Raw genomic sequence first — 11,986 nt, forward strand, 5'->3', positions numbered from 1 at the left:
TTTGACCTCCACCACACTGCTTGATCCTTGGGGACACGTGGAGGCTTCCCATATTCACCATATCACAGGGACCGTCCGGGCATAAGAGGCGTCGCTAACCCGATCGGAGTTCAGGAGGGCTACCTGAGTGGATCTGTCCCTCGTTGACTTATCTTGATTTTGACCTCCACCTGGGCACAATGTTTAAGGGACATATGGAGGTTTTCCATATTCACCATATCAATTCAGAATATACCTATTTATATACATTGATCATTCACAAAATAAGCATGTAGATATACCTTACGATGGTCATTCACTTATAAGGAACAACATTTCCAAATATAAGGTAATAATATTAATATGGATCAAAAAATAATCGAAGATAAACAGGAAAGGAATAGATGCAAAGCCGCACAAATCTCTTTCCTTCAACACAACTTTATTTCAAGGCAAGTTATAACTTCAAAATTTAGGTCTAAAGCAGGTTGGCCATTGGAGAGCCCAAATCATCTAACATCCACAAACTTTATTTAATGTAGGATGTGCGGAAGAAGTTATTGTAGCCTATGGTAGACTAGCACCTCATTTTAGTTTTTAACCACAGAATAGTGACATGAAGTTGCAATAAGTTACAACTGAGAGTAAGTTTATTCCTAATAACTAAGAAAATCACCATTTGGTCAAATTAGATCATCAAACTGATCATTCAAGAGCTTGAAAGAATCTTTCTAGCAATTTGTTATCTTAATATTGGTGATTTTTTTTCCCTACCATGTTAGTTCTTTTTTGTCTCCTTTTGGCACTACCTCATTCACTAATGCTGTTGAGTTTAGCTACAATTTAATTTCTATATTTAATATATTGGATTCGCAGCTTGTGGAAATTGTACCCTCGTCCCTTGTCTTATTCATCCTAAGGAAGCTACCTCCCAAACGTGCTACTCAGCATCATCCCATTCATTAGCCAGTGTTAGTTCTGTTGAAGAATTCAGTTCATCTCTAGTATCACAAAAAGACTTCCAACGAAGAGGGAGAAAAAAAAAACCTAAAAAAGGGTTCAATGTGGGATGGAGCATGCAGACTGAATGCTTTATAAGTGTATCGCACTTGTGCGATGGAGCCAGTAGGATATGTAGTGCTTCTGTACAACACTCGTCGGTTTGTGAAATTTAATGAATAAGTTGGGACTTTCGTGTTCAATGTAGATCAGTCATATTTGGATGCATTTACTCGAGTTTTCAGAGAAATAATTCTTTAATTTTCTGCACGAAGAGCGACTGAAGCACAAAAGGATTCAGCGTGTGTAATAAGATAATTTCTGCGCTAAAAGCTGCATACCTGCGAGAAGTTGTGAGAAGGGAGATTTCTTCTGGGAATGACGATGAGAAGGGAAAGAATATTCTTGTGACCTGCAATTATTTGGACCTTGCGGTTCTTTTGAACTCTCTGTGGTTCTTAACCAACCAGTCAATTGCAAGAATATTAGGTGCTCGTTTTTTGTTTATAATTCCCATGAAAGTAACAGTAACAATGCATGTATAACTTGTGAAAGTATTCATCTTGCTGCTCTAGCCCTAGGAGGATTTGGGACAACTGCACAAGGAGTTTGGATGTCTTTTTGGCGAACAGAATTCATATACTTTATACTATGATACATTATGAATGTTAATGAATATAAATATGTAGAATTTTATTATCCTATATATTCATCCGTAGCACCCTGTTAGTATTTAGTGTTATTTTTTTTAATTTTTATTTTATTTAATCTAAATATTATATTCTAAATTTTAAATAAGTAAAAATTAACATTAGGGGTTGGAAATATACATATAATTTTGATATCCTATCCTTTAAAAAATTGATTTTAATTTTTTTTAGGTTTAATATTATAATCCAGTTCCTAAACTCTAATTTCATTGGCATAACCTGAAGTTAAAAAATAAATAAAAATAAAAATTTGATCTGAGGTGCCTCGGATTATTTGAGGCACCTTGGGGTTGTGTATTATGAGAGCAAATTTTTTGGTGCGCAATCCGGTTCTTTCCTAGTTTCTTTTGCAATTTACATGTTAGATCATAATCGGAATTCGATCAAAATTGATGATTATGATCTTTTCTGGATTCACATTTTTATTTAAGTTATAGTTTTGGTCAAGTCAGGCGGCTGAGAGCTTTACTTCACATCATATGGATGGTCCATGGTCAACCATCGTTAATTAGCTGGTTCGATCTAAACTATAATTTAGATGGAAAAATATTACAGTTAATTTTAGTCAGATTCTGATCATAATCGTAAATAACGAAAGAGATTAGGAGAAGATCAAAAATTGCATATCAAAGGATTGAACTCGTGTGTGTATAAATATAGTGTTTTGTGTTGTTAGATTTATTGGATTCAACTCAACCCATGTCCGGATCCAACATGCGAGGCGTGTAGCATAGACTGAGCACATGAACGTCCACTGGCTGCTTTGGAGCGCACTTTGATCAAGATTGCTGAGAGGACATAATTCTAATCATTTAGATGGAATGCGATCTAAATTGTTAGATTTAATATGGTATGATCGAGATCGTCCAGATGAGGACACAATTGTGATCCTCCGGATGGGATGGAATTTGGATCGTTGATTCAAGATAAATATATCAATTTGACTGAAGCAAGAGGCCCCTCTATAGGCCCCACCAATTTACAGGATCATTCGTTTAATTGAGAGTACAAGTATTTCATACTTGCATTTTGAAGAGTTTGAGAAGTATTTTCATTTAAAGCTCTTGTGATTTGCAGTGATGATATCATAGGACAGAAGTCGTCCTAGTTTGAGAGACTTATTACATTTCGTAATTAAGTACAATGTGCAAGATAAATTTATCTTAAACAGATAGAGTTCAATTTTAATCTCAACTTTTCCTAAACTATGTTATACTATCATACTATATACGGAATAAATTTGTCTTAAAAAATAAAATTCAATTTTAATCTTGACTTTTCCTAAACTATGTTATACTGTCATTTTACTTGCGCTTAGATTGTATCATCATAATCAGCTCCAATAGTTATCTCCTCATCAATCACCAAAGCTTTAGGGTTATAATCCTCGTGATCATGGTTTACCATAGGAAACCTTCCACTTGTCTATTATGTTTTGGCATTTTGTGTAGAACTCCATGTATGACACATCTATATTTTACAAATAGTTTTGAATTTCATCTATCTAAAATCAAGAGTCCCCAATTTTGAATTTCAGTGTGCATCACCTTTATGTTATCCTCCTCTTGCGCGCGCTCTCTTTTTCTCCCTCTCTCTTTGAATTTTATTTATTTATGTTGTCCTCCTTTGAGATATGCTCCTTGTGACCATGTTGTTATTTAAGATTCTAAACCTTCTCCAATCAACCATGTCGTCTTCTTCGGTCTACAACTCCCCTAAAATTTGGTTTACCACAAGTTGGGAGTCACAAAATAGTTTACCACCAATTTGATTGGTCGACCGGCATATCTAATGCCAACACCATTAATTAATATAAAATTTAGAAGAAGGGATGAATAGAGGCAATAGAAAAAAAAAATTAAATTCATAACAATAATTGAGCAAAATGGCAGTGGAAAATGTAAATGTGCAGTAAGAAAAATAATAAAAAATTTAACTTTTTATGTAGTCTAGAACCTCTGATCCCTAAGCCATGGTATGTTGACTTGTAAACTGACTTAACCCTCAAAAGCTACTAATTTCTAACTTTCTTCTTCACGAAATCTTTTAAAGGCAAAAAAAAAAAAAACTTTATACAAAACTTTTACAGGAGAGATGAAATGAGAGTAGTAAAAAAATTGCAAAAATATTGAGCTTGAAGGTGGTAAAGACCTCAACCCCAAAAGAAAGCAAACTAAGAAGAAACAATAAAGACAATTTGGTAAAGAGAGAAAGAAAAAAAAAAGGTGAGAGTTTTTCAAAAAATTATTGTATTTGTTCCAGCTCTCCTTTACCTCCTTTTATAGCCCTCCAAACAACCATAGATAAGTTGTCTTAGCTATTTTATATTAATGTTAGTTGACTAGAGCTTGATCCACTCAAAACTTGTCTTATCAACTACTATCTTTAGTTAATTCAAATTGACTATTTTCCACACCAATCAATTCTAGCTCTTCAAGCTCTTTTAAAACTTTTGTTAATGTTTAGAGATTGTTAAACAAGTAGATTATTGTAAAAATTATTATTTTTTCTAGTGAAAAAAAGTTAATATCCAATTATAAGTTGAATTATGGAGTAAACTACAAGCAATTTTAGTTTGGTCTTGATTGGTTTATGATTAGGATGAGGCCACACAAATATAACATAAGTTAGCATAATTGATAATTTATATAGAATTATTTTAAAGGTAAAATAAAATTACACAATTAGATCCAAGCAAATTAAACTAATCTAATGGACTACTACCAATTTAATTAGGCGAAAGGAAACCCAATGAGAAAAACCTTCTAACACAAATTGAGTGGATACCAAGGAACCCCAAATAATTAACTCAATCTTGGCCAGTGGAAGGTTTGCCCAACTTATGGGTTGGCAATGTCTCAACATCTTTGGATTTTTGTCGATCGAACGAATAGGCATTATAAGGTGCTTGTTGACCACTGATCATATGAATAGTAATCCTAGTACAAGGGAGGTCGAACAATCACCATATATAAGCAGCTAGGTTGACTACTCCAAAAGGGCAATCAAAAACTCATGACTCAAGTTGTAGTAAACCACCAACAAGTTAATTAACAAGAAGTTCATCTGGGAGTGCCTTGTTCGGGTCCAAATGGGAGATAGCGACGTGACATGGAGCATGAAGCGGGTCGTCACATGCACGGTCGTCGATCGATGTTGACCAAGCAGGAACCCAGCCCTTGTCCTCTTCACAACCTCCCCTTCTAAGCTTATCTTCTTCCCAGTCCTATTCATTTCTGGTCTCCCACTTTGGATTATTTATGGAATCTCGCTAGGATCATCTTAATATTTTGTGATATTAACGTAATTTTAAATATCATTCAAGTAATTTAACCGATCACTAATTGTGCTTTGTCTCTCTCATACTACATGATGAATGGGACACACAGTTATTAATTACATAGTTGTGAGTTTTAAAATGAAATGGACATCTTACCCATCTTAATTAGAGTTCTAAATGGATTTTTTTTTCTTAAAAAAATGAATTGAGATAATAATAAGATTGATGATCATTTAGTTTGTCTGAATCCTACTTTTGTATGTATGTGCTTTTGCCATCGGCTTAGATTGTAAATTGTTTGAAGTCATATTAAAGATGTTGGCATGGGCAGTGTTACCGCTCCTATATGTTTTTTTTTTTGGTAATTAAGATATTCAATTCTTGGAACTGTTCCATAGACCATTAGGATAAATCAAAAAATGCTCATGGTACGACATTTAATAGCTAGCGTTTTTAGGTTTGTCATCCCATTAAAAGAACATCACTCTTACAATGTATCATAATTAAAAATCAAACCTTAAATATCTGATCGCTATACCATAATGCCAAGGCTAATACTCCTACTGGCCAAGTTGTGTGTTGTCATTATCGCGCCAACTAAGAGTTTAATGTTTGGCACAATCTTTTGAATGCATTAATGGATGTGCAAAACAAGAAGTTCATTCTAATTTATTTTTTTCACAATAAATCATTTAACCAGTGAGAAATCTAGTTGATTTTTGAAACAAGGGCCAAGCATTTAACCCCGGGAATATTGCAAACTATGGAAATGGAATATTTATGAGTTTCCATGATCACTAATTTTTTTATATAAAAAAATTAAATTAACATTAATTATTTAATTTATTCTTGATTGTTTTGATTAGTATGGTTAAACCACAAGGTCTAACCATATTAACATGTCCTTTGGATTTTTTTTAGTTGGTTGAATAATAAATGAGATACTTTTTTAGTGTAGACAACTTTCCTATTTTATACTTACCATCTTTCTTCACCCCATAGTTGACTAGAATGAGTTATTCCATGTTGATGTTGCCATGAAAACATAAATGCATAACATCCAAGGGCGGAGCTATGCTTTAGGCTACCCGGGCTATAGCCCGGGTAGTCGATGGCAGTCAAGAAGAAAAAAATATGAAGTTTACGTTGAGAAAAAAAACCCAGAGAAGAAGGGAGCAGTCCGGACGACGGCATCGGCGTAGCCCACAATACGGGTAGATTACCTGGGTTGGCTTCGCCAGTAATAACATCACGTCTAAGATTCATACTAGTAGTCTAGAGGCAAATGATAATGCAAAAGACATATTAAATGAATATTCAAAATAGATCCAACTTCAATAGATGAGATTAATTATGTCAGACAATCTTGGACGGAGATACATGAGATGTTCTGAATTGAAAATTATAATAAATTTAATTTTAGATATATTTGTTAGATAATCTGAGTTGATAATCTCAAACTATTAACGAAAAGAAGAAGTTGTTGGATTGTTGAGCTTGAAAGGGACATCGTTGATTGACTGTCGAATGCTTCCCAAGCATGAATGGGAAGTCGAGTCCGAGTCGAGATGTCACCTGACTACCAAAGCCGAGTGAATCGAGCTTCAAGTCGGGATGCTAAAGTGCCTAAATAGGTTGCCGAGTTGAGATGTCGAGTGTCCGACTGCCGAATGTCGAATACCGAAGTGGGCAAGTCTGAATGAGTTGTCAAGTGCCCGGGAATAGAATCACAATATTAGGAGGATGTATGCTCGATCAAGAATCGATGTGTACTCGGGAAATAATCCCGAGCCCGAGTGGATTTCTAGATTTGATCCTTTGTCTTGAAATGCACGTGTCCCTGTGTCCCCTTATCGATTGGATGGACCAGATCATATCTCAAGGATGTCGTGCACATCACGAGGGGACCGCACACATCTTGAGGATGTCATGATCGTCCGATTGACATGGGGACACGGGGACACAGAATGTTCGAGATAGAGGATCCGAACTGGTGGATTTCCTTGTGCTTGAAAATAGAGAAGTCTATGTTTAATGTAGTTTCTTTAAAATAAATTTATCGCTGCTAGGCGATGCTTCGAAGTTAAGTATAACATCTGTTTCACAGGATACAACGACAGAACCATAATTGTAACCTAACGCTAATTGTTTTTGGTGAACTGAGTAAAACTCGAGTACTATCTTAAGAAGTCTATCAAGAGATAATTGTACAACAGAGAGAAGATGAAGAGAATGAAGGTGGAAGAGGCATCTACGTGTCTTTTACTTATGATTTTGACCGTGGCCTTATTTTATAGGAGTATCTACCCATGACAATATTCAATGGCTAAATAAAGATCAATTACTATCATTATCCACTGTCTATGGTTGAGCAATCGATTTAATCGAAACTGAATAAATCAAACTTTTTTAAAATTTGAACTTTTCAATAAAAATCAAATAAACTGAACCGATAAAATATTGGTTAATTAAATTTTTAATCGAATTAATCGAACTTTTCAACAATAATATATTTCTATTCAATTTGAACTTTCTATCGGTTAATTAGGAATTAAGGACTTAGGGTTTCCTGAGGTTTAAGGTCCAATTTATTTGGTTTAATCGAATTAGGAGTTTTAAAATCAAAATCGAATCAAATTAATCGAAATAAAAAATAAATTTCTAAAATAACCTAACCGAACTTTTAAATCCGGTCAGATTGATCGGTTAATTTGGTTTAACCAGACTTTTACTATCCCTACTACTATTGTTCATCAATAGTCGTTTCATCCAGACAGTTACAGATATGCCAAGTGTAAATAGGCAATGTAGGATTTCAACCTTCATTCGTAATAGAATCTCTTCTATCTAACCACTCTTTTCCATTTATATTTTTTCCAACAAATTATTTTATATCTCTTCATATGCAACAAATTACTTGTACACAATTTAAATTTCATCGCGGATCAATAAATCCTTAGAAAGACACAAAATATAGTAGTACTGATCCTGATCCCCTTAGAAAAATTCTTTACTCCTAGTGTAAAACTAAGGCAATTAAGTAGGATTGTTGATTTGGAAATATGATTAGCCGATAATTCAATTGGGGAATTATAATAATAATAATTTTGTATTTTTACTCGCAATTGTTGACCCAATTGATATTCTCAAGTTGAGTTATTGGCTATTGAAATATGCTATTGATTAGGGATATGCTTCAATATAATTTATCCTAATGGATAATTTGGATTAATTGTTAATTTGTGCCACAAATATAGTAAATTAGTAGTTTGATTTTGCTAACCTTTTAGTTACATCATTGTGTTGTGATCGACATTTTGAAAGTTACCTAAAAAGCAAGTCTCATGCTATCTTAGTAAAAAAAAGATAGATCTGTTATTTTAATGATCTCTTAGTGTCGATCCCACAGATATGAAGGGAGGTATATACAGGTACACAGGTCATTGGTACATGATAGGATAAACTTTAGGTCGTTAGTTCATGAGAATCGACCCCTGACTATTATATCAGAGATATCATATGCTCATCATCTACGCTATAAATTATTTAGAGGTAATTATTAAACATATAGAGCATCATGAATTGATCATTGAGAGAAAAAAAAACAGCTATAAATTATTTAGAGGTAATTATTAAACATATAGGGCATTATGAATTGATCATTGAGAAAAAAAACAGAAAGAATAACTTTATACTGAGTGTAGCAAGTGGGTTTATTTGTCTTCTAGTGTTGGATTTCTTGGGCACATGGTGTCTAGTGAGGATATTTGGATGGATTTATAAAAGAAACAACCTAAGTGTATGCATGAGATATATAGTTTCTATATGCCAACCTCGTAGAGAATCTTTACTTGAAAATATCAAAGCCTCATAGAATTTGAAAATAATGTTCAAGTCGAAATCATGAATCTTTACTTCTTATAAATAATAATTAAATTTGAATAAACATTTATTCCTATCACTTCATAGAGATGACAGGATAGTGCACCTAGGACCAACTCATGGGCCCTCAATGTCTTAAGATATGACCACTTTTGAATTTATACAAAGAACATTTTAGAGGTATATGCTTCCTTTGTAGTCAATTATTTCTTTAGCTAGTTGGTTATGAATCTATTAGCATGTTCTCAATCATTGATCTTGATCTTGGTAGATTGCATTAATGATGAATTATGAAAATTGCAATTTTAATTCAACATATCTTGCAATTAGTTTTCAATGGCAAGAATTCATTGAATAAATGAAGTACTATAGGCCATTATCTCAAATGAAGCATAAAAAGTGAAGGGAATCCCTAAAAACACAAGGATATTTTGGAGGAAAGGAATGGGTTGATATGTTTAAGTTAATTGAGACTTTTTAATTTTTACCCCTATTAACTATAGATATGAAAAGGCAAATTTCTCAAACTTAAATCAAGCACCTCTCTGACATTTTTCGTCCTCATAGGATGCTCAATTGATTAGATGATGATAGATTTACTATAATAGGGCGTGATCAATTTTTGAGGTATGTTCTCAGGAAAAAAATTTCTCTTACCTTCTAACTACTTGACAATCGACTATAAGTTGATCCTGTGATTTACATTCCTTTATATAATATGAATTATATGAGGATGAACTGTAAGGACATCTGAAATGAACATAATTATTTTTTATATATAATTAAAATACCTTTTTGCTGGTAGATTAAAAGATAGATTTACAACCAGATATAATTAAATTTTACTTTTTGCCAAAAGCAAGCCTTGTAACCTACTCATTCTCATTGCCTACTCAACAAGTTCGTCCCCCACGGCTAAAAGCTTCATCATTAGCATCTAACCAGGAAGCTAGTGTCTCATCATCAACATCTAGCAAGGAAGTCGTTTCTCGACGCATTAAACTTGTACGATCATAGATATATTTCTAGGTTTTTTATTTTAAATCATATCATTTTGATTATAAAATTATACTAAATAATTTTTTGAAAGTTAGATTTTTGTGTGTTTTAGTTAAAATGAGATTTTTTTTTTTAACTATAAAACTCTTCAAATAGAGTTGAGTATTCAATTAAATTTTAATTTGACTGAACTCTTCGAAATCAAATTAACTAAACTTTTTTTAAAACAATCAAAATGACCGAATTTTATCCTTAAAATTGAATAAATTCTATTAAGAATCTGGATTATTTACTAACTAATTTTGGTGAAGTCCAAAATTAAATTATATTAATGTCTTTTTTTCACACTGAAAATAAATTTAATGTTGGTGCAATTATCCTTGGATCAAAGTTGATCAATTTGACTCAAGTTTGAGTTTTGATGTTTGATAATATATGAAAATTGTAAGTGCAATTGCCCATTTGAGAGATTGTTGGTACAATTCTCCATTGGTCGTCAAAGGTTGACCAGTTTGATATGAGAGAGTAGTCAAATAGGTCAAAATTAACTGAATATTTGATCTGGAAAGTCCTAACTAGAGGTTAAATAAGGGCAAAACCAACAGGATGATTGACAGAAGAAGAAAAATCAAGTGGGTCAATGTTGACTAGACACTTGGTGTGAGAAGTCCCGATGAGTGAAGTCGGACGGTGAGGAAAGTCAATGAAAAGTCCTAGTGAGTGAAGTTAAATAGATGGAAAGTCCTACTGAATGAAGCTAGACAATGAGGAACTCTTAGTTAGTGAAGTCAAACATTGAAAAATCTAGGTGAATCAAAGGAGGATTAGATACTTGGTGCTTGGAAATCCAAGTGAATTATGGAGGACCGAACACTTGACACGAGAAAAGAAGTCCAAGTGGATCATGCAGAACCGGATACTTGGCACGAGGAGAAAAGTCCAAGTGGGTCAAAAAATTGATCGGACACTTAGTGGAGAAGTTTCAACAAGTCATGGTTGATCTAAGGTTGGGCAAGAGAACTCTACACTTGGATTAAGGAAGTTAGGGTTGAGCAATCAATTGGGCAATCGATAGGTTCTAAGCTAATCGATTAGGAGGTTCTTACGAGAATACAGAAATGACTTGAATTGATTAGTCAATCGATTGGACTAAGTCTAATCGATTGACCAATCAATTAAGTTGAGCCTAATCGATTGACCAATCGATTAGGGCCAGGAGATTTGCGAAGAGGAATTCATGAAAAATAGGGTTGAATCGATTGACCCATCGATTCAGCCACTTCTAATCGATTAGGTCAATCGATTAGGAAGTACTTTATCGTGAGAAGAGGGAATTGATTGAGGAAATCGATCAAGAAGGTTTAATCGATTAAGGCCTTCTTCTGAGTGAACAAAGAGTTGCAGAATTGATTAGGTAATAGATTAAAGCTCTCTTAATTGATTGGGATGGCTAATCAATCGATTAGAGTTAAAAAAAAAAAGTCATTCTGCAGGTGTTGAACGGTCGTATGATGTGGCAGTTGATTAGGAGTGAGCCTAATGGGAGGCATATGAGAACATTGTAAAAGGGTGTTTGTGTACTTTTTCAGAAGAGCTTTCGATGTCAGTTCTTGAGTTTTGGGGAAGACAAATGATGTTGCATTTCCCACCTTCAAGAGGAATTATAAGGCAAGAAAAGCTCAAGCAAATCAAGATTCAAAGTGCTAAGTCGTGTTTCAATTTGTATTTTCTTTTATTTCTTATTTCGTGTTGTATTCTTGTTCTTGAGTTTGTACAAGGCTTCTCCACCTCCGGATTATTTTCAAGGAGCTCTTTTATAGTGTGTGTGACAGAGGGCTGAATTCTTGGATTAATCACCTCGAGGAGGTAGATACCAAGTAAATTCTTGTGTTAATATTGGAGAATTTTTCGCTTTAAGTATTTCGTTGTAATTTATCTTCGTCGAAGAGAGAGAAGTTATTCACCCCCCTAGCTCTCCTTGGTTTCAAAATTTAAGTCTTACTAGTAATTTTCTCTTCTTGTCTTTTATATAAAAAATATGTACTATCATATTCTCTTTAGTCCCACATCTTAGGATTGACAACACAACGAGTGAAGAAACTTCTATAAATACTTTGAGCTGACAACGTTAGAAAAC

General features: G+C 33.7%; 1 protein-coding gene across 1 annotated transcript in view; it reads left to right on the forward strand.

Annotated features, from left to right (window-relative positions):
- Positions 1–1,682, forward strand: part of LOC121985518 (tobamovirus multiplication protein 3-like) — a 34,214-nt gene extending 32,532 nt beyond the window's left edge. Inside the window, exon 11 of the mRNA XM_042539020.1 lies at positions 856–1,682. Within this exon, the coding sequence (XP_042394954.1) occupies positions 856–945 (90 nt within the window). The 3' untranslated portion in view covers positions 946–1,682. The remainder of the gene's footprint in view (positions 1–855) is intronic.
- The last annotated feature ends 10,304 nt before the right edge of the window (positions 1,683–11,986 follow it).

Source organism: Zingiber officinale, chromosome 1B, assembly GCF_018446385.1.
Source record: "Zingiber officinale cultivar Zhangliang chromosome 1B, Zo_v1.1, whole genome shotgun sequence".
NCBI lineage: Eukaryota > Viridiplantae > Streptophyta > Magnoliopsida > Zingiberales > Zingiberaceae > Zingiber > Zingiber officinale.